At 39.3% G+C, this 23,901-nt stretch overlaps 7 protein-coding genes; 5 read left to right on the forward strand and 2 right to left on the reverse strand.

The window, feature by feature from the left end:
* Window positions 1-3,873: 3,873 nt before the first annotated feature.
* On the forward strand, window positions 3,874-4,638 carry FFUJ_00184 (uncharacterized protein; the record flags this gene model as incomplete). The annotated part of the gene is made up of 1 exon (XM_023573577.1): window positions 3,874-4,638. One exon carries the CDS (start codon window positions 3,874-3,876, stop codon window positions 4,636-4,638), a length of 765 nt encoding a protein of 254 aa, XP_023425275.1.
* A 154-nt stretch (window positions 4,639-4,792) lies between these two features.
* FFUJ_00183 (related to hsp70 protein) lies at window positions 4,793-7,013 on the reverse strand (the record flags this gene model as incomplete). XM_023573578.1 has 10 exons in its annotated part: window positions 4,793-5,155; window positions 5,204-5,360; window positions 5,409-5,446; window positions 5,495-5,572; window positions 5,621-5,726; window positions 5,787-6,030; window positions 6,081-6,195; window positions 6,246-6,341; window positions 6,392-6,759; window positions 6,812-7,013. The coding sequence occupies 10 exons, from the start codon at window positions 7,011-7,013 to the stop codon at window positions 4,793-4,795; spliced, it is 1,767 nt and encodes a 588-aa protein (XP_023425276.1).
* A 792-nt stretch (window positions 7,014-7,805) lies between these two features.
* Window positions 7,806-9,068, forward strand: FFUJ_00182 (uncharacterized protein; the record flags this gene model as incomplete). XM_023573579.1 has 2 exons in its annotated part: window positions 7,806-8,556; window positions 8,620-9,068. The coding sequence occupies 2 exons, from the start codon at window positions 7,806-7,808 to the stop codon at window positions 9,066-9,068; spliced, it is 1,200 nt and encodes a 399-aa protein (XP_023425277.1).
* Window positions 9,069-10,942: 1,874 nt separating this feature from the next.
* FFUJ_00181 (uncharacterized protein) lies at window positions 10,943-11,537 on the forward strand (the record flags this gene model as incomplete). XM_023573580.1 has 2 exons in its annotated part: window positions 10,943-11,113; window positions 11,496-11,537. The coding sequence occupies 2 exons, from the start codon at window positions 10,943-10,945 to the stop codon at window positions 11,535-11,537; spliced, it is 213 nt and encodes a 70-aa protein (XP_023425278.1).
* Window positions 11,538-19,255: 7,718 nt separating this feature from the next.
* Window positions 19,256-19,885, forward strand: FFUJ_00180 (uncharacterized protein; the record flags this gene model as incomplete). XM_023573581.1 has 2 exons in its annotated part: window positions 19,256-19,759; window positions 19,820-19,885. 2 exons carry the CDS (start codon window positions 19,256-19,258, stop codon window positions 19,883-19,885), a joined length of 570 nt encoding a protein of 189 aa, XP_023425279.1.
* Window positions 19,886-20,981: 1,096 nt separating this feature from the next.
* On the forward strand, window positions 20,982-21,686 carry FFUJ_00179 (uncharacterized protein; the record flags this gene model as incomplete). The annotated part of the gene is made up of 1 exon (XM_023573582.1): window positions 20,982-21,686. One exon carries the CDS (start codon window positions 20,982-20,984, stop codon window positions 21,684-21,686), a length of 705 nt encoding a protein of 234 aa, XP_023425280.1.
* Window positions 21,687-22,364: 678 nt separating this feature from the next.
* On the reverse strand, window positions 22,365-23,414 carry FFUJ_00178 (uncharacterized protein; the record flags this gene model as incomplete). The annotated part of the gene is made up of 1 exon (XM_023573583.1): window positions 22,365-23,414. The coding sequence occupies one exon, from the start codon at window positions 23,412-23,414 to the stop codon at window positions 22,365-22,367; it is 1,050 nt and encodes a 349-aa protein (XP_023425281.1).
* Window positions 23,415-23,901: the final 487 nt, after the last annotated feature.

Genomic DNA, 23,901 nt, shown 5'->3' on the forward strand with positions numbered 1-23,901 from the left:
ATAAAGAGAATAAAATTATTACGCTCTATATACCTACTTATATATCTTATTTACTCTAGCCTCTTAATATTAGGTGCTTTAGGCCGCTAAAAAAGGCTTATAGCTAAAAAATAAAGTATCTAATTAGATATTTTATAACTTATATTTCTAAAATTAAGTTCTTTTCTGCCTTTTATGCTGCATTTAAAGCTACCTTTATAGAAAGTAATATTTAGGGGGGTTTTAGAGGAGCTAGACTTACTCCTCTTAACCTAAAAACTGTAATCTTAAAGCTTAATATATAGCTATAGACCCTAACACCTCCTGAAGAGGCCACTTAACTATTAACACTATAGGCTTTAAAGACCCTAAAGACAGTAATAAAGGCCTAATTTCAGTCTAAATACCTTAAAAGGTAAATCAGAAGGCATTATAATAGCTCCCTAAAGTCTATTATTAAAGCTTTAAAGTCAGCTATTAAGGCAATAAAGGCAATTATATATAAGGTTATTTTATTAAAGGCTAAACTTTATAATCTTTAAGATATAAATAAGATATTAAGTTAGCGCTATAAGGCAAAAAGGACTAAACTATAGAAAGGGAGGACTATAACTATATAGGAAGTATTATAAATAATTAATTAGATAGATATTAATATATAGGTAGTGGCTAAATTATTAAGAAGTGGTGGTTAAGGAAGGTTAAAGTAACTGAATAGTTAGCACTATAGTATATACAGTAAAGGCAATTATAATGTAAGGACTTATTAGGTAGCTCTTAAGTTATTTAAGGAGGAATTTAGTAAGTAAAAGCCAGCCTTTTTAAACTGTAGCTTAAGCTTTTTAAGCTATAGGTTAAAAAGGTTAAGGAAAGTGACCTACTTACTTAAATGACCCACTCACTTATTAACCACGTTATTACTAATTAGTAAGTATTAAGCTATTAATTTTATTAAATAGTAATTAAAACTTAAGATATATTCTTTTTATAAATATAACTATTAAAAGGCTAAATATAAAGATTTAACTATTATTTATAATTAATTTAAGTTTATAAAGAATATAATTATAAAATATAGTATTTAATTAAATAATATCTAGAACTTTAATAAGACTGGCTTTATAATAGGTATAATATTAAGCAGTATAGTTATTATTAGCTTAAAAAGGCATAAAAACCTAAAATTAATTTAACCTAAAAACTAAAAATAAGTTATTATAATTTAAGTAATTAATATAGAAGGCTAAATAATTAATCTATATATAGTAGTTATAGGCTAATATTACCTTATTAATTAATACTAAAATAATAACCTTTTAGGCATTTAGGCTATTACTATAATATTAAATAGCTAAATAGATAATAAAATAGATATTAATTAGTTAAAGTACTTTAATTAATATATAATTAACTAATTAATTAAAGCCTATTATTTTTTAATCCTTAATAGCTATAAAAGTTATTAATCTATTAAATTCTAGCTATATTATAAAGTTAATAATATTATTATACTCTATATACCTCTTTATTCTTTATATTTACTATAGCTACTTAATATTAGGTACTTTAAGCCACTAAAAAAGGTATATAATTAAAAAATAGAGTAATTAATTAAATAGTCTATAACCTATATTTTTAAAATTAAATTCTTCCTGGCCTTTTATATTACCTTTTAATTAATTATAATTAAGTTAAATATTAAAAGGGGTTTTAAAGGAGCTGGCCTTATTCTTTTTAATCTAGAAGTTATAATCTTAAAGCTTAATATATAGCTATAGACTTTAATACCTATTAAAAAGGTAGCCTAATAAGCTTAAGCTTAGACTTTAAGGACTCTAAATATAGTCCTTAAGGCTAGATTACAGTCTAAATACCTTTATAATTAAATTAAAAGATATTATAATAGCTCTTTAAAGTTAATCCTTAAAGCTCTTTAGTTTCTTATAAAGGCAATTATAAAAAATATATAAAAGACTGCCTTATTAAAGGCTAAGAACTAGAATGTGACGGTTGTGGTTTTAAACAGGGAAACTAGTCCGTACTAGGTTTATGTTTGCAGAAACGTAAGGCGTGTATATTAAGCTTGACTTAGGTGTTACGTCTCTTAATAATTAAGTAATGCATATTAGGCTTATTAATATAAAGAAGTTTTATTAATAGCTGGTAAGCTAAGTTCTATCTAGTGCTAAATGAATGTGTATATATACTGTAGTGTATGTGAGTCAAATGAGGTCGGTTTGACTCTGTTCGTGACTGTTCGTCATGCAAGTCGAATGGCATGCGTTCGACTGGTACAGGGTAGGTGATTGCTGATTGGTGAGAAAATAGTGGGGGTATATGTGCACGTGCGTAAGACTGTGTTGGGTCGTAACATAGAAGCTTTATAAGGTAAATAATATATTTAGCTAGCAGTATAAAGTAAAAAGGGTATATTTATAAAATAAAGGGAGTTTATTTATATAAAAAGGTTAGGATTTAATTAATTAAATAGATATAAATATATAAATATTAGCTAAATTATTAAGAAATAATAGTTAAGGAAGATTAGTTAGACTAGATATTTAGTAATATAGTATATATAGTAAGATTAAATATAATATAAGGATTTATTAAGTAATTTTAAAGGCATTTAGTAATAAATATAGTAATTAATTTTAATTAATTAAATAGTTTATTATATTTTTATTATAATATGTCTTAAGAAGGTTAAGATTTTTATACTATATATTTATCTATACTGGATGCTTATTGTATATATTAGTTAAGGTTTAAAATAAAGAAATTAATTTATATTAAGTTTATATTAAAAAAATATATTAGGAATTTATATATGCAGTTATTATAGCCTCCTTAAATAATTGCTATTTTAATAAGCGTTATGACTTTACTTCTTGACTGGGATATAAAACAACTAAGCTAAGGAGAGATAAGAAGATGAGAATCCTTAGCAACCACTTCAGATGCCGAGCTCGGCAACTCGGCATAGGTGATATCCCTGTAAAAGCCCTAAATTGGCTGTGCTGACGTAGGATTAGATATCCGAATGCTTAATTAAGCCTTGTCATGCAAGGGTTGTAGTTTCCTATACCCCGTACGTGCTTTTTTTGGTATTCTTTACGTTTGTGGCCTTAAGGCTAAAGCCTCTTTTGACCCCTCAGCCCTATCGCAGTAGTTTGCTTTACACGGATACGTCAATTTCAAACAGGCTAAGGCAAGAATGCGTGCAAAAAGACCCGAACAGAAGATAGTTTAATCGGAAAATAACAAGACCGCTTTGTGTTATGCCGTTTTCTCTATTATGCCAGTTATTAACTTAAGCCAGAGATCTCATAAATTGTATCCACTACAGTAAAGCGATCACCATGAGGGAGTTGCGGGGGTACTCAGAGCATCCGGCTGGAGAACCAGAAAGTTGTATGGTGGCGGCGCTGAGAGGGATGGTGAGGTGCTTTGGCCTGCGATGCACGCGCGGAGACGTGAGGTCTTGGACAAATGGCAACTCGACTGAAATGAAATTGATAAAACTTTGTAAGTTGTAGTCGACCTATTATTATTATTGCAGTTCAAAGTCAAAAAGTCTGTTGCTCTCAGTGAACTGAGTAGGTTCCCTCAGAATGGCGAATTGTGCTCTTTGACCATTTTCGCGGTTTTAAACTTCTTCCGACCCCCTTCTTCCACCCAATCTTATGTTACCGTGTTACTTACTTTCTTCAAATGTGACTCAATGCCGTGAAAGTAACTGTACTCAGATTTCAGAGTCCTGAAGTATCACAAGTTTGCTAAACCTTGCTGTTGCACTATAGTATAAAATGCCCGCGACGCAACTATTGCTATATTTTCCTCCACCTTTTTCTTTTCAAATATTATCACTTCTAGTCAGTCATCTCTCACAAGATGAGCGAATCAACCCTTTCGGAAGTTTCTACCATGGCGTCCACGGATTCCGCCTCAGACAGCACTGAGTCGCGTGTCATTACCGGTTGGAAGCGAGTCGCTTGGCCAATACTTCGTACACTGCCTTTAGAGAAGTCAGCCGCCAGCCTACCCGCCCCTATGCAACAGATCTCCGAAGACGTTCTCAAGATCGGGCATGAAACCGCCCAAAAGCATCACCTCTTCTCATCCTTCGAAGACATGAAGGATGGAATTCACTTTGAGAGGCGAAGTTGGAGGCCAACCCTCCTGATTGTTGCGCCCTGGTCCTCCGAAAAGACACCAATCTGGGAAGCAGCCTTGAAGGAAGTGGTCAAGAGCTTGACGGAGCTGATGAAGGCATTGTCTATCCGTGACGGTGATATCGCCGTCGAAATCATCGCTCCGGAACTTACTCAGACGATTTACTACACTGGCATCGACGATCCGCATCTTAGTGCAACCTGGGACTCTGTCCGTCCCAAGGTTTATGAGTGCCTCGAGTCCTTTCAAGCGACCAAAGGTCACATGAGCACCATTGGTCTCTTTCGGCATGGGGTGCTTCCAGATCTTGAAGCCAACCCAAATACAGTTTATGTTTCGGTAGACTATGAATCGGACGAGACGGGATGGCATGCGGTCATCGCTGATATCAGAAACATGCTTCAGGGCGAAGAGGGCTGGGGTCATGTGAAGGTTCATATGGAGCATAGTGAGAACTGGGCAGGAGCAGCTTTATTCGACTAAGGTTGCACATCAGTCGAATCGCAGTGTGGCTTGGACGGGAACTATTGTGTGATTCATGTTGGAAAGCATGGGCTTGGAGAGGCATCCATTATTGGAACGGCGATAGTTGGTTACACGCTTAAGAAATAAAATCCAAATAACCGAAGTAGACTCACTAATCATATTTCGCCATCACTGCTCCAGCCTCCTTTCCATCAAACTCTAACCAGAATTTCATAGCAGCCTCCCTAGTAGAAATGACAAGATCATAGCTGACCTTCCACCATTTCCTGCCGTCAATACCTCGAACTTTCTTAAATAGTGACTTATTCACCGAACTCAAATCACTTTCCAGAACGCAGGTGACCTTGATTTCTCCGGTGGGGTGAGTAGATGCAGCCACTGTGTCCGAGATCCACAGCTCGTCCTCGAACTGAAGATCGTTGTTCGTATACGATCTCGGGATATGCCTTATATAAGAATATCGTTCGTCACGATCGCGCCTCAGGTTCTCTCCCTTGCGTATATACCATTCCATCTTTATTACGTTAGTAGGGATGTTCACAACTTTATGGCTGTGACCTACTCTTTCGGTCCTAATCTCGCCGTCTACTCGGCCGATTATAATTGGCTGTCCTTTGTCGGTTACAGGCTCATAGATAAACCATGCCTTGACGCCATAGTGGTGCGTCGCTTTTGTTGATATCACATTAGTTTGCGACAGTCGGCTCAGGGCTGCACCCCTGTATGTATGTTAGAGAAGCTAGAACATCATTACCATGAAGACTCACTTCACTATAGCGGCCCACGCATCCTCCGGTTGAATGACCTAGCCGAGTTAGTATGTGTGGCTTCTCACCCCCTCTCAATTTCTTACTTGTATATCAGGATTTGATTCCTCTAAGCGGGCTTTGAGATACTGACTCGCACCAAATCCGCCTACCAAAAAAATTCCCTGCATAGATTAGTTAGCATATACACTGGAGCGAAGTCAAACGCCTACCTTTACAGGTTGGTCTGGGCGCTCCAGCATAGCGCTTTGAACCTGCTCCCTGACCAAGCGAACGATGTCGGCAATCAGGGGCTCAAATATCTCTTGTACCGTCTCACTTTAAAAACGTCCTGTTAGTTATGAGTAGTGAAACCTGCTGATGGTAGCTTACCCAGACATGAACCAAGAATCCCTTCGCAAACCCTCATCTTCATCATCTGGTAGATGAGCACCTGGAAAATTGACAACATACTCTTCGTCCAAGTCTCCCGCAAAGGCTGTCTTGATCTCTTGGTCGAACTGGTGTTCGGCTTTCGCCCAAGCAGATGTATTTTTGAGGCACAGCCATTCCTCCTCTCCAATGAGGTTTTTGACGGCCTCGGCAAAGCGTTTGTTAAGGCCTAGTGATCCTGACATGTTACCTGTACATATTAGCACTAAGCCGGCCGACTAGAAATTTGATCTTACTCACCACTGCCTGGGACAGCCTCTGCGAGGTCCAAGGTCGGCTCAGTTGCAACAACTTCATAGGAAATCAGATCCACGGTGCCGCCTCCGGCATCACAAACAACAAAGCAATCACCAACCTATTTTGGTAAGAATGAGAAAAAGTTTTCTTCTTGTGGATACGACTTACACTCAACGCTCGTTCTTGTGTCTTGAATGTGTAGAGAGCTGCTGCTTCGGGCTCCTTGATGAGCATTACAGGATAGACCCCTGCCTTCTTCGCAGCCTATGGTGTGTCAGTGGTCTGTTCAAGATGTGCTATGTCACCATGCTCACCTGTATAGTACTCTCTTTGGCTCTTTCCGACCAAACCGCTGGAAAACTCAAAACGAAAGTCTTCTCACATAAATCAAGATAGTCTCGAGGCACTCTAGACCCAATCCTCTCGAGAGCATGATTATACATAGCTCCGATAAAGTCGGCTGCAACGTCGACAGCACTTTTGGGAAGTTTCTTCATTTCGCTCTTCACATTGGCGGATGGGAGGTAAGATGGCCGAGTCTGCTTTGGGTCCAGAAGAAGCTTGACGCCCTGTACATGGTCATCTCGCCAGGAGAGTTGGCCTCCCCATTTGAACTCTGAGCTGTCATCCGGGTCATAAGCAATGGCAGTGGGCACTTTGGGTTGCGTGCGACCTTCAAGGCCTTTTTGATGCAATTAGATGGAGAGTTAAAGGACGATAAGAACTTCACATACCTAACCAGTCTACGACTGGCTTTGCCTCGGAAGAGCTACCGAAGCAGTATGCAACACCAGAGTATGTCGTGCCAAAGTCAAGCGCAATGATGATTCTTTCCTTCGAGCTGAGAGCGGAAGTGCCCAGGCTCGTGATTTTGTCCTCATTAGTAGAGGAATTACTACCAGATGGTTTGGCCGAGTTGGTGAAGCGGAGAGCCATATTGGTGGACATAAGGCTTTGGTCTGAGAAGTTAATGTAATGAGGATTTGTTCTCTCACTACACAGTCTTGGAAGCATTAATTATTTGTTTAAAAAGTAGACCCTGAGTATGAGACCACCATCATCACGTAGGCCTCCCAATTATACTTTTGAAAGAGATCGGGGAACCAACTGAGCGTCTCATCATTGAGCGCTCTCAAACAGGGTGGGTGGCTATGTGCCGTCAAACCCGACGATGTTGGCCAGCTCTCACAATGACTTAGGCCAATGATGATATGTTGGTAAAAGCCACAATGGCCAACTCGAAGAGGCCATAGGCACTTTTGGAGGATTTTAGTAGTTTTGTTTGAGGTTATGCCTTGACAACATTTTCAGCTGACTTCGCCTGCTTGAGCGCTCAACACCGACCAGCGGCCATGTGACGGCCAAACCTGACACTCTTTGGCCACACCATCAACCATTCAATGGTTGTTGGTTGGCCGTGTTTACCAAAGTGTATTTTGTGACTGAAGTCCATCACACTGCTATTCTTAAAGCCCCAAAGATCAACTGGACACATGGCCGCCGTCAAACTCCAAATTTCTTTATTGCCTGGTCCATTTTTCTGAGCTCTCAGACTGATTGTCAACTTCTCAGCAGTTCCATCTTCTACACATTCAGTTCAGATTGAACAACATGTTTAAATATTGCTTCGGAGAGACTAAGAAAGACCATTATAACTTTCGTTCGTCCGCTTACCAGGACAGAGTACCACACAATAAGATAACACACCTTACTCATTCAATCGATGAGATGGACTGGGACCAGTCGCAGATTTCCCAAGCCATCCGCCATTTAGATTTCAACTTGAGCACTAAGTGGGACCATGCGTTTAAATTGTTCGCAGATGCGCAGAGAGTCGAGATTCAAAGATATCTGCAAGCTGGGTCTAGCAACCTAGAGCATGTTGTTCGAAAAACCTTGCAAGAATATGTTACTGGTGGAAGAATTATCATTCAGTCGCCCTATTCGCCGGAAGAACCTTCCAAGTCGCCCTCGGCTGGACCCCCAAAGCAGCAGCTAGCAGCGGAATCGGACCAGCACGACGAGGTTGAACGTTTGAGTTTGAAGTTGCAAAAGACAGAAGAAGAACTCACGGCCGCCAAATCTCAACTAGAAGAAGCTGAGATCAGAACTGATCAACTGCGTAAGCTCATCATTCCAGTTGGGACAGAACCGATCTTGGACAGCAAGATACAGCAGCTATTTTTTGAAATCCGTACCCTGACTCAAAAGGTTGTATCCAGGCTTTATACAAAAGCTCCGCGATATTGGGAGTCTTCTATAGATGAGAGCAGGGTATTCTTCAAAGGCATACAGGATCTTCCCCCAGGCCTTCAACAGGATGCCATTCATTCAGAACTATTCACCTGTCTGAGGCGATGGCTGTTTTCGAACGAGATCAAGGAATGCGGTCTGGGAGAGGGACACGAAAACCTGCAGAGCCTTCTTGGCCAAACAGAAGAGGCTCTCTTCGAAGCTGTTGGAGCTAAGTATCCTGGTGGTAGGTTTTTATTCGCCCATAAATGAACTGTTAAGAGTTAGAACCTGACATCTTCATATAAAGAACGTCACAGGGAAGAGATACAAGAGTGGAGAAGTGCTACGTTCAAATGTACAGAGCTCTTACAAGATACATCAAACGATCCAGCCTATTACGCAGCCAATCTTGCAGGCTGCTTCAAGCCCGCAGAGACAGACGATCTAAAGGCTCAACAACGTGGTAGAAAGAACCTGCAGACTCTCTGTGAGAGGTCCTTAGAACTTGGGGCTCTGATGCGGCGTACTGAGGACAGCTTTGAAGTTTTCGCCGTCAAAGACGGTACTCACCTCGTGGAATGTGAGGATATAGTTGAGAAGTGGAGGAACTACAGTGAGGAGGGTGCTTCTGGGGTAGAAATCACTGTTTGGTGTCTCTTTGGAGGACTGAGGAAGATATCAAAGGAGTATCCAACTAAGCCAGTGGTCCTGGAGAAGGCACGGGTTGCAACGCGATTTGTGAGACGTGCGGAGTAGCCACCAGGAGATTTTTGTATTCAACGTTTGTCTTGCCGCAACTCAATTGAGACAATCCATGTTAACATGAATGTAACAATCCTGTCATGGGCACTCCAAAGACGATAGACACCGTTGTCACCTGGGGTAAAGCCTGAATCTCTTCTCTCTCCGGCGCTGATATCAAAGCCACTTGCAGCACTAGAAGATGACTGATTGGTCTAGGAGGCTAAGGGTAGACGATGCCTGTTCAGGAGATGGGCCGGGCCTTGAAACAATAGTTCAGGTGGAGAAACCTTGAGCTGGCATTCATGGCGGCTGCACAGCCCTGAGAGTCTGCATTCAGTTCAAATGAGAACTTTAGTATCCCTTTGGTCCATGAAATGAATCAACTTGGCCAAATAGAGTTTCGCAGCTCTTTACGAGGGTGCCTTGAGCTAGGTCGCGACCCGTTTCAAACTGGACCAACAAATACCTCATTGTGACCATATAGCCCACAGGAATCAGGCCTCTCCAAAAGCCTTGTGTTTCTGGCCAATTGAGAACCCGGTGACTTTTTAAAAATGCCTTACATTCTGCTATCCCTGTGTTACGCCTTCGTCTTCCTGCACTGTGACTTGAACACTACTGCCATCTCTTCATTGGCTTCTGTATAAGCGCTGACCGCGTATGGCCGACTGTTATCGTGTCATTTGATAAAGCCCTTTGAATATCCATATCCATTGGCCTGTTGGCATATTGCCTAGATTAGCATTAGGTGCGTGTCATGATCGAAGGGGAGCCTCAGACCATGCAGTAGCCAGTATTCTTGGAACGACACCCAGTGCCTCCCCTGATACAAAGTTAAATGCCGTTTTCATGGCCGATCGCGATTCTACGACACAGGTGATATGGCTGCCTTCTCTTCTTTCGATGATGATCCCAAGAAACGGTTCAGTGGACCCGTCTGTTTCTTTGCATCCTTGGCTGCATCCACTGGAGGTCCCGGAAGAAGGAATGGGACATTTGGTAGTATAGCAAGAACACTATAAATCAAACTCATCGTCGTCTCGATTATTATATGTTGCTGTTTGTTGCGAAATTATGCGTACGGAGCTGATGGTTGGTGGTCAGCAAAAACTGTTTATGGAGGATGTGAATGGACTTGCAGGCAGCGATCTTAAAATATCCAGGTGGGCACTTCGTTACGTCAGCTCATGCAGTTGGTCGGTCACTTTCGGCCTTGGGCAGCGCCGGTCATTGGCCTGGCTGGCAAATGGGCTTGAGCGGCACAGTCCGAGATAGATTGCTTGTATCAGGCCACCATACCTGTCTGTTGAAGTTGGGTTCTAAATACAGTATGTCCACGGCATCACGTATGCAATCAGGAAAAGCCCTTCCATTCCAATGTCGGATGCAACTCCTCATCTCCATCTGATCATAAAGAGATTCAGTTGTAATTTTGTTCCAAGACCTTTCACGAACAACAGCATATCGTACAACGGGTTGGCTCCTTGTTTTATGTTCGGAATCATTAGGTAATGTCATAGAAAACATTTAGTAGTTGGTTCCTTTCCACTGTAGAGGTGCCCTGAAATTTAGTAAGCCTAATCACTTGCATGTTGACCAAATCTATTTCCGCGACTCGAATCAATGTTAGTATCACTAGCATCAGCGCAGCTTTCTTTTTATCAACGTATAGAGGGATCGGCTCCAGATATAGAGGTTTGCAAGAGTCAGAGGTGAGAAGCACAATTTATACGTAATCGATAGAGGTCATGAATCACTGCCGTTTAATATCACATGACCATTAAGATGGCTAACATTCAACAACAATTGCAACTTGCATAGTCTTTAATTCTACTAAGGGTTGACATTCTCTTAATTTGGTCAATACGAGTACATCAAATCCTGGCATGCCAACTCAAGTCGAGATAAAGAAGCGCCTAAAGGCGCTCGGCTTCAACTCTCTAGCTACCTTGATCGATCAAGCCGAGGCTATCCTCAAAACTAAACGAGCAGCATACGAAGAGGCCAAGAAATACGACTCCCCTGACGAGGAACAGGATGATACCATGCGGCGAAGTGTAAGCATATAGCATTTTTAGCATTTTGAAAACATTTTGCAGTTTTCTGTTAATTGTCTTGAGCCTGAACCTTCCTCATCGCGATAGCTAAAACCAGACTTCGGACCCTATCTCACGAAAAGCAACAAAACATTGAGAGGGGTGTTTTTTGCCCTGCCTTCCCGGAAGTTTTCTTCTTAAGGAGAGGGAAAAGTCAATGGAGCGGCTTGAAGATGTGACGGGGACTTCGATACTAGCCTCTCCAAACCTAAACCTAAATATCGCGTCTCTCTGGCAGAATCCTTGCAACGCGGCAGATACTCAGAGGGACCAGCACGTCGATGAGGAAATATCCCCCGGGTCAACTGCTGACTTCTAACACGCCACCTTTGCCGACCTCCAGGATGATTTAAACATCAGTTTTGCCAGTGTGCTCGCAGAGTGAACTACGCGTAAGAATAGTAACACGCGACAGAGATTGGTCACGTATGGGATAGCCGAGGGTGGGTATTGGGTTACAATATTGAGACTATTTTGGGGACAAGTTCATCATTCATTTGATGTCGATTATTGGTCTCTTATTCCACAAATGTGATACAATTTAACAACCCGCCAAGCAGCTCCTCTGAAGTTAACCGCTTCCACCAGACTGTTACAGTCTTTTACTGCTCTCCGGGGAAGCAAAGGGAATACCGGAATGAGACTGCATTATTACCCTGGACTTGCTCACGTTCGGAACCTGCCCTTCCCGAACTCGGTAGTCAAGTGGGACGGGACCTGGATGTGGTCAGTGCGAGCGATATACGAAGTGTTGGCTCTTTTGAGAGTGACGCCAGACGAAGACCATTCTAGATCTGTTAAAATGATGCTAAACTGCCAAGTTGGGATGAACTGACATATTCCAGCCTGTTTGGTCTTGGTTTCAGCTTAACCTGGTCTTAAGGACCCTGGCAAATACGTCAAGCGTTAACATGGGAGTTCTCAATGCCGATGGAATAACGGGGCATAGCCATGTTTGAGAGTTCATGATTGGCTCAACCTGTCTAGCACGAGATTTTGCCGACAATTCCCAGGGTCCGTTACTTACCCGGGAGGTTCATGACTCAGATTCCCTGTTATAGCACGTCTGAGACTTGACATGTTGGAAAGCTTGTGTATTGTCCTTCTTCTAGAAGAGGGGAAATTCTGTATCTAAATCCCTCAACTTCCGGCATCTTGCCGAGGTTTTACCTAGATATAAGCAATTATTTCATTCTCCTAATCTAATACCCCTCTTTAGTATATAATAATTCTAATAGTAATATACTAGTCTTGAAGATTTAAGTATTATATTATATTACTTCAGTAAGATATCGGTAAACTATTATAGAATAGTCTATACTTATATTATCTTAGTAACCAGATTTTAATATTTATATTTTTCTACCCTACTAAAATTATTAGTCTTTAGTAAGCTTTTATTAATATCTTATCTATTTATCTTTAAAATTCTCTAGTTATAATTTCTAATAGTTTTATTACTATATCCTATATTAACTTTTATATAAATATTCTCTAAGAGTTTATCTACAATCTAGAGGTTTAGCTAATTAATTAGTCTCCCGGTAAGATCCTATGTTTTTACTATATCTATAATATCTACTGCAATCTCTCTCTCTAATACTATGCCAGCCCCTTACTAAAGTATTATATTTTCTGTACTAATAACTAAAAAAAGTGTAGCTCTATATGTATTTCTTTATCTTAATTGCTAGGTCTTTGCTAATATTTTGCCAGTTCCTTATAAGTACTTTAGTGCAATCTAGGCTTACTACCTGGCAATTAAGTGCCTTTAGGATTATTTTACTAATAAAGAACTTAATCCTACTTAAGTCTAATAGGCCTATACTGCAATTAAGTTTTATAGTGTAGCTTAATAAGTAATTACTAACTGTATATATAACCCTGCCTTTAGTAGTGGCAGCATTTTAGCTACTATAATTTAGTCTTAAGATATTATATCCCTTTAGGACCTTTAGGCACTCTAGTGCCTTATTTCTATATATTTTTTATTAAGGCTTCTCTAACTTCTTGGCTAACCTATTTTTAAGGTGGTATTAAACTTACTCCTAAAGAAGTATTTACTTAGGTTACCTCTATAATGCCCCTCTATGCCTATAATATCTCTGCTGTAACCTGCCTTTATTTGGCAATCCTTTACCTAAATACCTATAAGGATGTCCCTATTAAGGGTAAGGGGACCTGCAATAAACTCCTATCTGCATTCAAAGTTAAGCTAGCTCTTTATACTCTGCTTAATAAGCATTTAGATAACCCCATTCCTGATATTCTAGTTACTTTTGCTGGTATTACTTCTGTTAGTTATCCTGGCCAGTCTACTCCTGCCTATCGCCAAGGCACTGCCAAGCCTCCCCGCACCCCTAAGTAATTTAGCTAGGGGTTTTTAGTTCTTTAGTCTTTATTATATAGTTAGCATTAGTTATACAAGCGTTTACCAGGGCTTTACCTCTTCTATACTTTAGTAGTTTTTTAGGGGTAATAAATCTAAATTAAATCTTTTAGGTATCTATTTTATTATATAACTTAATCTAAAATAATTTCTATCTGCTATCTAATTGCTATAATCTTAGCAAGCCCTAGTTACTTAAGAAAATTTTAGAATTTCTTACTGATAAGGTTTTTAGTTAGGCCATTAGCTATTAGCTAAGTTAATAGGATATATATTATATTTACTGTTCTATTTACTACTTCTTATCTTAGCTAATAGTTATAGATCTATATATATTATAGCTTTATATGCAGCTTAATTAATTCCTTCTTAACTAGTTAAATAGTTTATAAGTTATTGCATTAGATAGTTACTTTTAGTGGCTTAATAAGGCCTTACTAAGGGATCTTATCTTCTAGATTGACTTATAATAAGGATATAAGCCGGCTTATAAAGATAGCCTCTTTGGCTGCTTATAATAGGGCAAGTAATTCTGCCTTAGTAGTAGATATAGTTATAGTATCTTGCTTATTTACTTACTAGCTTATTACTTTTCTAAATAGTTATATAGTAAAGGCCTATAAGCTTTAATAGTTTACTAAGTTATTAATAAAGCTTGCATTTAAGGCTACTAGTAACCTATTAACTAAAGAGTTATTATTACTTTTGAATTAAAGGGCTAAGTCTTTAGTTTAGGTAAGATATTATAGTGCTCTATTTGCCGCTTTATAATATTGTGGTCCTGGGTTTTAGTTAAATCTTGCTAATTAGCTAGCTATAAAGGTAATATCTAGGCAAGTTATTACTGCAGTATATATAATAGTACCTACTTTTTATTAGTAATTATTTATGCTTTTTAGGCTTAATAATTTAGTATATAGTAATAACTCTTTTTATGCTATTAGGATAACTGCTTTATATTTTAGTAGGGGGTCTAGAAGTAATTATTGCATTTTATTAATATATATAGCTTAGAAAAGCTATAGGTAACGGTTCGGTCTGTCTTTTATGACCTTAATGCCTAAGAACTATTATAGGGTCTTGCCTCCTTTAATATAATATATCTCTTATAACTTCTTTATTAGATCTTTTGCCTTTTCTTCTTGTTCCTTTAGGTAGTAGAGGATGCAGTTATCTATATAGAAGAAAAATACTATATTGCCTTAGACCTAATAATAGTCCTTGCCGAGTACTTGGCGAAATCCTGTATGTAATAGACCTTTCTTAAAGTGTTTTTGCCATAAGAGAGGTAACCTTTAGAGTCTATATAATGCCTTTTATAGCTTAAGGACCACGCCAGGTTTTCAGTAACCTATTGGCATTTCTATATATATATCTTTATTTAATGTTAATTATATAAATGTATTAACTGTATTATACTGGAGTATTTTATAGTTAAATCTAGTTGCAATTGCTATTAGAACCCTAAAAGATATTCTAGCCAGTATAGCTATATATATATCTTAGCTATCCTTTACCTATTAGTCTCTCTAGACTACTAATCTTGCCTTAATTTTTAGGAATCTTTTATATTTATCTAACTTATAGATATATATCTAGTAATATCTAAGTATTTAGTAACTCTTTACTGTAGTCTTAGCTACTTCTATCTATAATTAAGAGAGTTTATAGCTCTCTAAATAAGCTTCTTCTGCCTTTTAGATTGCATCCTAATATGGATAACTCTTTATATTAATATGTAAGCTAGGGAGCCTCTCTAGGAGCTTCTAATATATACTAATATAGGGCCCCTTTTTCTTGCCTAGTATAGAGCTTATCCTATCCCTTTAGGCCTTCTGCTTTCCTGCATTAGATTGGTTTAGAGGCTAAGGTAAGCTCCCTCTCTTTAGTAAGTTCTTAAAGCTGGCTAGACTCTCTTAACTCTTGTAACTTTAGGTCTTCTGTTAGGTATCTATATATATTTTATACTGCAGTATCCCTACTAGGAATGCTATATTAAATAGAATACGATTTCTTGCTTATATCTCGGTAAGGGTTTTACTTACTGGCTTACTACCTCTCTTTACCTTTAGGTTATCTTCTATTATATAGAAGAAACCTAATAGAGGTAATTCTAGAGGTATTAGTAATAGCTTAAATCTAAACTAGGTATATAGTTCTAATTCCTTGCCTATCTTTATTAAGTTATTAGCTTTAAGGCTTATAAATTCTATATTTTTATTAGTAATTTTATTTAATTCTTTATTTACTAAATGCCTCTACTATAGATTAGGCTAAGTTTACTAAAGTAAGATTAGTTCTTTAATTCATTTCTCTATTACCGCTAGGTCTTTAGCCTGTAGGTTATCTTAAAGGGTCGCCATATTTCTATCAAAGTATTAGTATTTATTAAAGGTAATATCCTATATTAAGAATACCTCCTTATTTAATAGGTTCTAGATCCTATAGGAATTACTTAATATATATCCTATTAGGTATTTAATCTATCCTCTAGGGGTTTAATAATGCAATCTATTGTATTGCAGTTATATATCCTTTATTAGTGTAAATGCTTTATATCTATATACTTTAAGGTGTAATAGATCTGGTTTTGCTAACTGCTTAGCTATATACTTTAAGTAGAATATCTTATATAGTAACTTATACTATCTTTAAACTGATGGCATACGGTTATAGAGATAGGTAGCTGCCTTTATTGATTTAGGCTAAAGGTATTTTAGAATTTTTATACCTGCCCTTATTGCCCTACTTTTCTAGATAATAACTGTAGCTACTCTTTCTATATTACTATTTTAAGCCTATATATTTAAAGCAGATAGTTTATATTATATTCCTTACTAAACTATCTTAGTATATACTTATAGATAGGTTATTGTAATCTTATTGTTATATTTAATTACCTTTACTTTCTTAGAGTACTATACTTTTATTATATTTAAAAAGCCTTTTAGTGCTAAGAGGATAGCAGGGGTTATTTAATTAATTATATAATAGTTTTAGGTAAACCCTAATATTCTATTTATAAATATCTATATTAAACTATAGCCTATATATTTTAGTAATATAGGGTAGAAGTTTATAGCTATTTAATCTCCTGGATTTATAACTTAAACTGACTTTTAAGGAGTATGGCATATTAGTTAGTAAGCTTTTGCCACTCTATATATATTATAGTTAACTGTAATTATTTGCTATATTCCTATTAGAATCTCTAACTTTATCTGTACTCCTCTTGTAGATATGGCTAGGCATTAAAGAGCCTCTGGCCCTGGGTGGCCTAACCTTAGGTACTATATTAAGGTATTACCTCTTAATGGCTTTCTTTTGGTTTATATTGTATATATATGCCGTTTTAGAGGGATAGGAAGCGTATTTACTGCTAATCTAGCTTATATTAGTTTTAGGTCTTAGGGAGAATACTTATATTTAAGTACTTATTGCCCTCTAATCTTTAAGACCTTGCTAAGTTTACTTCTATTTAAATGCTATAAATAATTATTTCCTAGGCTTATATTCTATTAAATTTCTTGTTTTTTTAGCTTAATAAATAATATTAGGTTTATAGCTAATATAGTATATAAGGCTATATTATAGAGTTACAGTATTCTTAGCATACTGTTACTTAACTTAAGTTTAATTTACGCTTTACTATATCTCTTTATTAAGATCTGTATTACTTCTAACTAAAAGAAGTCCCTAAGGGCTACTACCTTAAGGTTCTTTATTTACTTTATATCCCTAAATATATATATAGTTACTTTTAAATCTAATAATACATTTTTATTTAGGGGGTAATAGTCAGCTACTGTTAGGCCTGCACTTAGCTAAGCGGAGCTAACTAGATATAGTTAGGCTAATCCTTCTAGTTTTAGCTTCCTAATTTAATTAGCTATACCTTTCTTGTTTTCTTCTATCCTTCTCTGCGCCTAGTTGGTAAGAGCCTGTATTAGTTTGAATCTAGTATAGGCCTTCTTAGGGAAAGTATAAAAGCAGTTTAATAAGGTATGCCTCAGTCTGTATATTTTATATCTTCCTGCCTTATCTTTGCTAGGTCCTTGGTAAGGATATTTCTTTCCTTTTTGCTTCTTTTGCCTGGGCTTTCTTAGGGTATCTTAGTCTACTCTAGCCTCTTCCTCTTATTTAACTAAAAAGGCTTTATAGCTTATTTTAGCTCTCTGTATATCTGGCTGTAATGCTAGTGCTAGCTAAATATCTGCCGCTACTATACTGATAGATAGGGTGTTAGACTAAATATAATTTATTTAGGTGATACTATAGGCATTTGCCTATAACTTTAGTGGGGTTAACCTTAAAGCTATAATAAAATTAGGAAACCACTAATCTGCCTCTTTAGCCTCTTGCAGGCCTATATCTTGGGCTTTATTAATTAAGGTCCTCTATTGCTTAAGCCAGTTACTTGCTCCTTTATAGGTTATATATTTATGGCATATAGGTTTTACTAAGACTTTTTTATATATTTAGCAAGCCTTCTGCTTCTATTCTGTTTATATTAAGGAGAACTTATTATAGAGAGACTAAACCTATTCTGCTAGAGTATTATTTTCTAAAAAATAGTGCCTTATAATCCCTTTATTTACTGTATTTAGTACCTAATCTTAAATAATAGATATCCTCCTCTTTAAGTCTTTATAGTTCTTTAGATATATCTTATATATTGCCTTTATTATGGCGACCGTTTGGTGATCTTTCTCTATAAGATATAGTATTTATTAAGTCTATATTTTATATTTAGTATAGTTTCTGTTTAGTTTGATAATAGGGGGATTGACTTCTTGCGTGGCTATCTCTTATATTAATAAAGATAATACTTTTATAGTAGTTGCCGCTCTGGCAGCTATAGCGCTTTGCTATCCTACCGCTAATATATTAGGGGGTATAGGTATAACTACCTTAAGGGTAGGCTTATTAGATGCTATTAGGTTAATATAGGCCTATAGATCCTTATTCTTTAATTTAACCTTTAGGGCCTTATATTAGCTGATCTACTTATTGCTGGATTTAAGCCTGATTATCTAATTGGTTATTATTCTGAATGTCTTTGGCAAGTATTAGGCTTTCCTTCTTAGTTATACTTATAGTAGTTTTTTTTGTAAATAAGACTTTTAATTATTAGAAAGTTTATGTATTGTCTTTCTTCTAGAAGAGGGGAAATTCTGTATTTAAATCCCTTAACTTCTGGCATCTTGCCGAGGTTTTACCTAGATATAAGCAATTATTTTATTCTCCTAATCTGACATGATAGCCTTATTGACCCCGTAATACTTACGGGGTTGGGTCAAACGGATGAGACGTACCTTATAGCAAATCGCTTAATTGAAAGCTGACATCTAGTTTGCAAGGATTGCTGAAATAAAGTTTAAGCTTATCAAACACACGGTTCAAGATGGTGGAGTTGTTAGTCAGTTGTCTCACAGCTCGGTCATGCCGTACAGCATGACAGCATGACAGCATGACAGGAGACGGGGATACCATCTAATAATACATAGGCAAGAGGAGAGAAAAAGACTATAAAACATCGAGGTTTCCCGAGTTATCATTCTGCAATCAACTCAACTCATCAACTCAGTTCTCTTCCACACAATCTGCTGCGCAGTTTTATCACTTACAACCTATTTTCTTTCTTCCAAGCTCTTCGCTCCAAGTTCCCAATCCCCACCAAGTCCGTGACTTACCCACCACTTACACCTTTGAAAATGCCTTCTTTCACCAAATTCGTCGCCGCCGTCGCTGGATGCTCTGCCATTGTCAATGGCGCAGTGATCCCGACTGAGAGCGGTCTTCACACCACTACTCTCCAGACCCGAGATACAGTCAAGAGCACTGGAAATATTCTCAGCAAGCGCGAGCCCGTCACGATTGCTATTCTGACTGCGGCTGGTACCGCAGCAGCTACTGCCATCGTCAACGAGGCTGTCAGTGCTGCCGCCGCTTTCATCGGTGACATTTCCAACTTCGATGCTGGTCGTGAAGCCTTCACCGTTCAGACCACCGAAGCCATGATGGCGAATAACCCCGACCCTGAGCGTTTCCAGGCCGCTGCCTGCTATAACAAAGCGTTCTCGGTTGCTGATCCTGCCAACATTGACGGACAATCCTCTGTTGAGTTCAGACTCGGAATCCTCAACACTGATTACGAGTGCATGTATATTGCTGCACCTAACCAGTTCTTTACTGAGGGTGATGGTGGCCTCATTAACGTAAGTCGCAATTCGTTGATCTTTGAAACTCATGAGCACTTTGACTGATGATAAATACAGCTCTCCTTTACCCATACCGACCGATGCACTTTTGACCAGGAAACTGCTGATCTCACTTGTGTTTAAGCGATGAAGAGGAGGATTTATGCGCTTTATGAAGTACTAAGAGAAGACGAAAAAGTGTTTACAAAGCTTTGAACAGAAACACACTAGCCTGGAGATAGTATCTTATACAATGACACAAAAGAGACATGATTTGATCTTCAGTGGCTTATCAACCTTGCAGAAATGGACCTCCAGTGAAACCATCGGAATGCCATATTATTACTATCTACCCAAAATCTGGGATCCTGGTTACAAGGATGGGAGGTATCTTTACTGTAAAAATTAAGATTAGAATGTTTAGATTAGATTGAGGGTAACTTAGGGTAACTTAGGGAAGTTTAGTATAGATTTGGCCCATCTTTGATTAGCCTTTCATTTGGACATGCACGCGGGTAAAGAGAACCGAGGGGAGAAAGTGGTCAGGGTTTCGTTATCTTCATTGCCAGGTCCCATATCAACTGTCCAGCTGCTGAAATCGCCAAAGGTTGAGCTGATGAAGGAAAAGGGGGCTTGACTCGGAAGGGTGCCATCGATCGTGAGAACTTCATGTCCACTAGGGACCTGGAGACCAGGAGTGGTGCTTGTAGAGGACACGCTAGTGCTTTGTGCGCTGGAGCGGACATCAATCACTCCATAAACGAGAAGAAAGCCAGAATAACAGTGAGGAAAACGGTGGTGGCTGGGGCTCTCATCTTTGCGGTGACACTGGTGCGTTTTGAAAGGCTATGTAGATATAGTAAAGGCGTAGGGTCGTTATCGCGCGAGACGTAAATGAAAGTCAATGTAGAAGAGCGAGGATGAGTGGGCGGAGGCAATGCCGGTAATGAGTGGTGTTAGCAAGCGCGAAGAGGGAGAGTGTGGGGAGCATCGCGCCAACGGTTGTTGACAGGGGCTTTGTGGCCCGTGAATAGAAATCTAGGCATATCAACATGATTCTCACGGTCGGTCAAGCCGTAGTTGATTGACCTCCTGATTTGTTATTTGCAGTGAAACGTGTGGCTAAGAGCTTATTCCGGAAGACAGAACCTAGCATTACCTCAGAGGACTTAGACAAGGTTTAGGGGTTTTTGTCCTAAGGTTTAGGCAAACTTAGGATAATTTATGAAGTATGGTATAAATGGAAGGCGTTGATTTCGAGCTACTTCTGGGGAACGGTAGCGCGCAACTGGTAGATCTGAATCTTCCTGTCTTCAGCGAGTCTCTCATCATCTGTAGTAACTTGAAAGGGCGTCATGATGAATTCAACCCCGGAGATGAGTTTGGCGAAAGCCCTGCGGCAACTAGGGCAACAACCCTCTGGTTTCGGTTGGCTCTTATCGAGTCGGAAAGAATTTGCAAGACGTGCCGGCCCGAGTTTGAGTCTCGGAAACGAACAGGCATCTCTCTGGATTGCAAGTTTGCAGCGCGGACTGATCAAGACTGGATCTACTGTTATGCTTGTGAAGTTGAGTATCCAACCCTCTGTTTCTCAAGTGAAGAGATCCCAAAGCAATCGGATCGGGTTTACATCGCCAGGACGGGCTATGTTCGTATATGTGCCCATGAAGTACTGACCTGGGACGAAATGAAGGCCGGTCTAGGTGATACAAACGACTTTTGGACGGAGTTTACAAAAACATGCAAGCATTCAAGCCACAAGATCCATCAAGTCTATCCCAAGGAGGATCTAAGTCTACCAACCGCGTTGGCCGAAAGAACCAGAGACTATTACTATCTGACTTTATCGGCTGGAATCCACACAAAGAGCTATGATGAAGCATATCACCAGGACGACCGAATAACTATATTGAATATCGCAACCACCTGTTACCACTCGATATGATGCAGATGGCTCGGGAGTTCGACGGTAAGAGCCCGAGGATACACTGTGAGAAAATGGCGGGTCAGACAGCAGATATATCCTGTGAAGATTGTCCTGTAGACTATGAATGCCGCAGGATCTACCACAGACAATCAATATGACCGAGAGCGCAATCACTCGATCTCCCGGGACACAGTTGGTACCATGCAATCAGCCCAGAGTCGTATTCGTACGCTGGACGATGCGGTGTACCAGAGACCTGCTCTGATCCTTCGTGTCGAAATTACTACTCTTAAGGGATTCCTTACTGGCATGCTGACCATGGGCGTCGCTATCTACAAGGTGATTATACGGATTTCGAAAAGTCAAATCCTTTGTGGAGGAAAAAGAAGAACGAAGATTCGGTGGTCTAACGTTGCTATTTGAATAGCTCCATCCTAGCTCTGATGGTTAGTCGTTTGGCAGACCCTCTTCTTTCAGATTGCTGGATATGTAGGAATGTATAAATGGAGAATTTTGGTCGGGTGATGTAAATACAGAATGGGATAAAGATTGTTGAAAGGAATAGGTGGGAGCTTTTGAGCTCTTGATCAAGAACTATGAGTCATAGAGCTGCTCACAGCAGTTTACAAGTTGGCCTTTTGAAGACCTTGTAGAATATCCCAGTTTTATCAATTACACAAGAAGGTCTCCATTTCACTACTCAAGTTGCACCAACATATCAAGAATCTTCGCTAGGCCCTGCCTATCACCTTCGAATGTCCCAGCCTTATCTTCATCTACCCAGCCCGCGGTGTAACCTCCTCCAAAATCAACAACCCAAGCATCATCATTCTGATCTATGAGAACATTCGCTGCTTTGGCGTCACCCCACACGATGCCCTTCTGGTGTAGAAGATCTACTGATCCATGGATCTGAGAAGCCCATCGCTTTCTCAACTCTGGAGGACTCACTGAAGCTCGAGCCCTTGACAACACGCCCTTGCTAGGTATCCAGGTGAATAACATTCCAAGCAATCCATCGCCTTCCCGAACCACGCCTATGACACGGCAGATATATGCTTCGGGAGCTGGGGGTATCTGGGCCTCGATGATCTTCCTCAATGTCGTGAGTTCCTCTCTTGCATGCCGTGGGCCAAAGGTAAGTCCAAACCTCTTGAAGAAGCAAGTGATGGAATGCCCATCTTCACCAATTACGGCGGTACGCTTCGGCGGTTTGATCAAACTCTCGTCTGGTCCGGCGTAGCATATCTTAACTTGAGATGGTGTGTAGCATTCAGTCCAAGTGATGAGATCTTGTAGGAAATCAGCATCGAACTTGACGATAGGGCTACCCCAATCGTGGTTCTTTGTGCCAAGGTCTTGGGGCATTAACTTGTCATCCACGGCGGTCAAGTTACAGACAAAGGCTTGTTTGGGGAAGAAGTAATCGGCCAATGTTGGTTCTGCAACGACCTCAGGGCCCGAGGACGATGCGAGATTGGATATTAAAGGCTCAAAGCAGCCCAACAGCCACTCGAATGCGTCATCCTCATAGAAATCGTCGATTTCGACTTCGCCAGATCTCAAGAGCTGGAGACACTTGAAATACTGCGCTTCGACGGACGGAGATCGAATGAATTGACTGGGGCAAATATGACAGTAGAATACGTGGCCAGAATTAGATCGGATGATCAGATCGCAATCATTCTCCGTATCGTGGACTTGCCAAAGAGCGATATCGCAGCCCCATCCTTTGTTCATTTCCATTTCTGTATGCATGTTTTCGTTTAATGTTGCAGAGAAGTCTTTTAAATGAGGGCTCTTAGGCGAACTTGTTGGGCGCTGGTGCCTAGTCTAATAGCTACGCCAATCGTCGCTCAAGTTGCCTAAATGCGACTTTTCGTGAGAATTTCTCCCTCGCATCTCATATCTCGCATCTCATATGGAGAGACAAATATAATCCGATACTCTCTACTCATCTTTCATAAATAGAAGGGACCCTTTCGACGTAACAAAAGTATTCTTACTGTTGCCGCCGCAGTAATCCCAAGAACGAGAGATCTTTTCATCCTTGGCCCCCACGTGACTGAATTTATTCTACTCCAATTGCGGTCTTTACCAACAAACGTCAAGGCAGCAACGGCACCAGCTGGCATTGCCTACCGCCGGCAGTATTTAATAATATTTCCGCCCAACGTTGGCCCCTCGAGAAGAGCGACCAGTTCCTCATTCTATACCATCTTTCGCTCGATAG

Source organism: Fusarium fujikuroi, chromosome FFUJ_chr01 (genome assembly GCF_900079805.1).
Source record: "Fusarium fujikuroi IMI 58289 draft genome, chromosome FFUJ_chr01".
NCBI lineage: Eukaryota > Fungi > Ascomycota > Sordariomycetes > Hypocreales > Nectriaceae > Fusarium > Fusarium fujikuroi.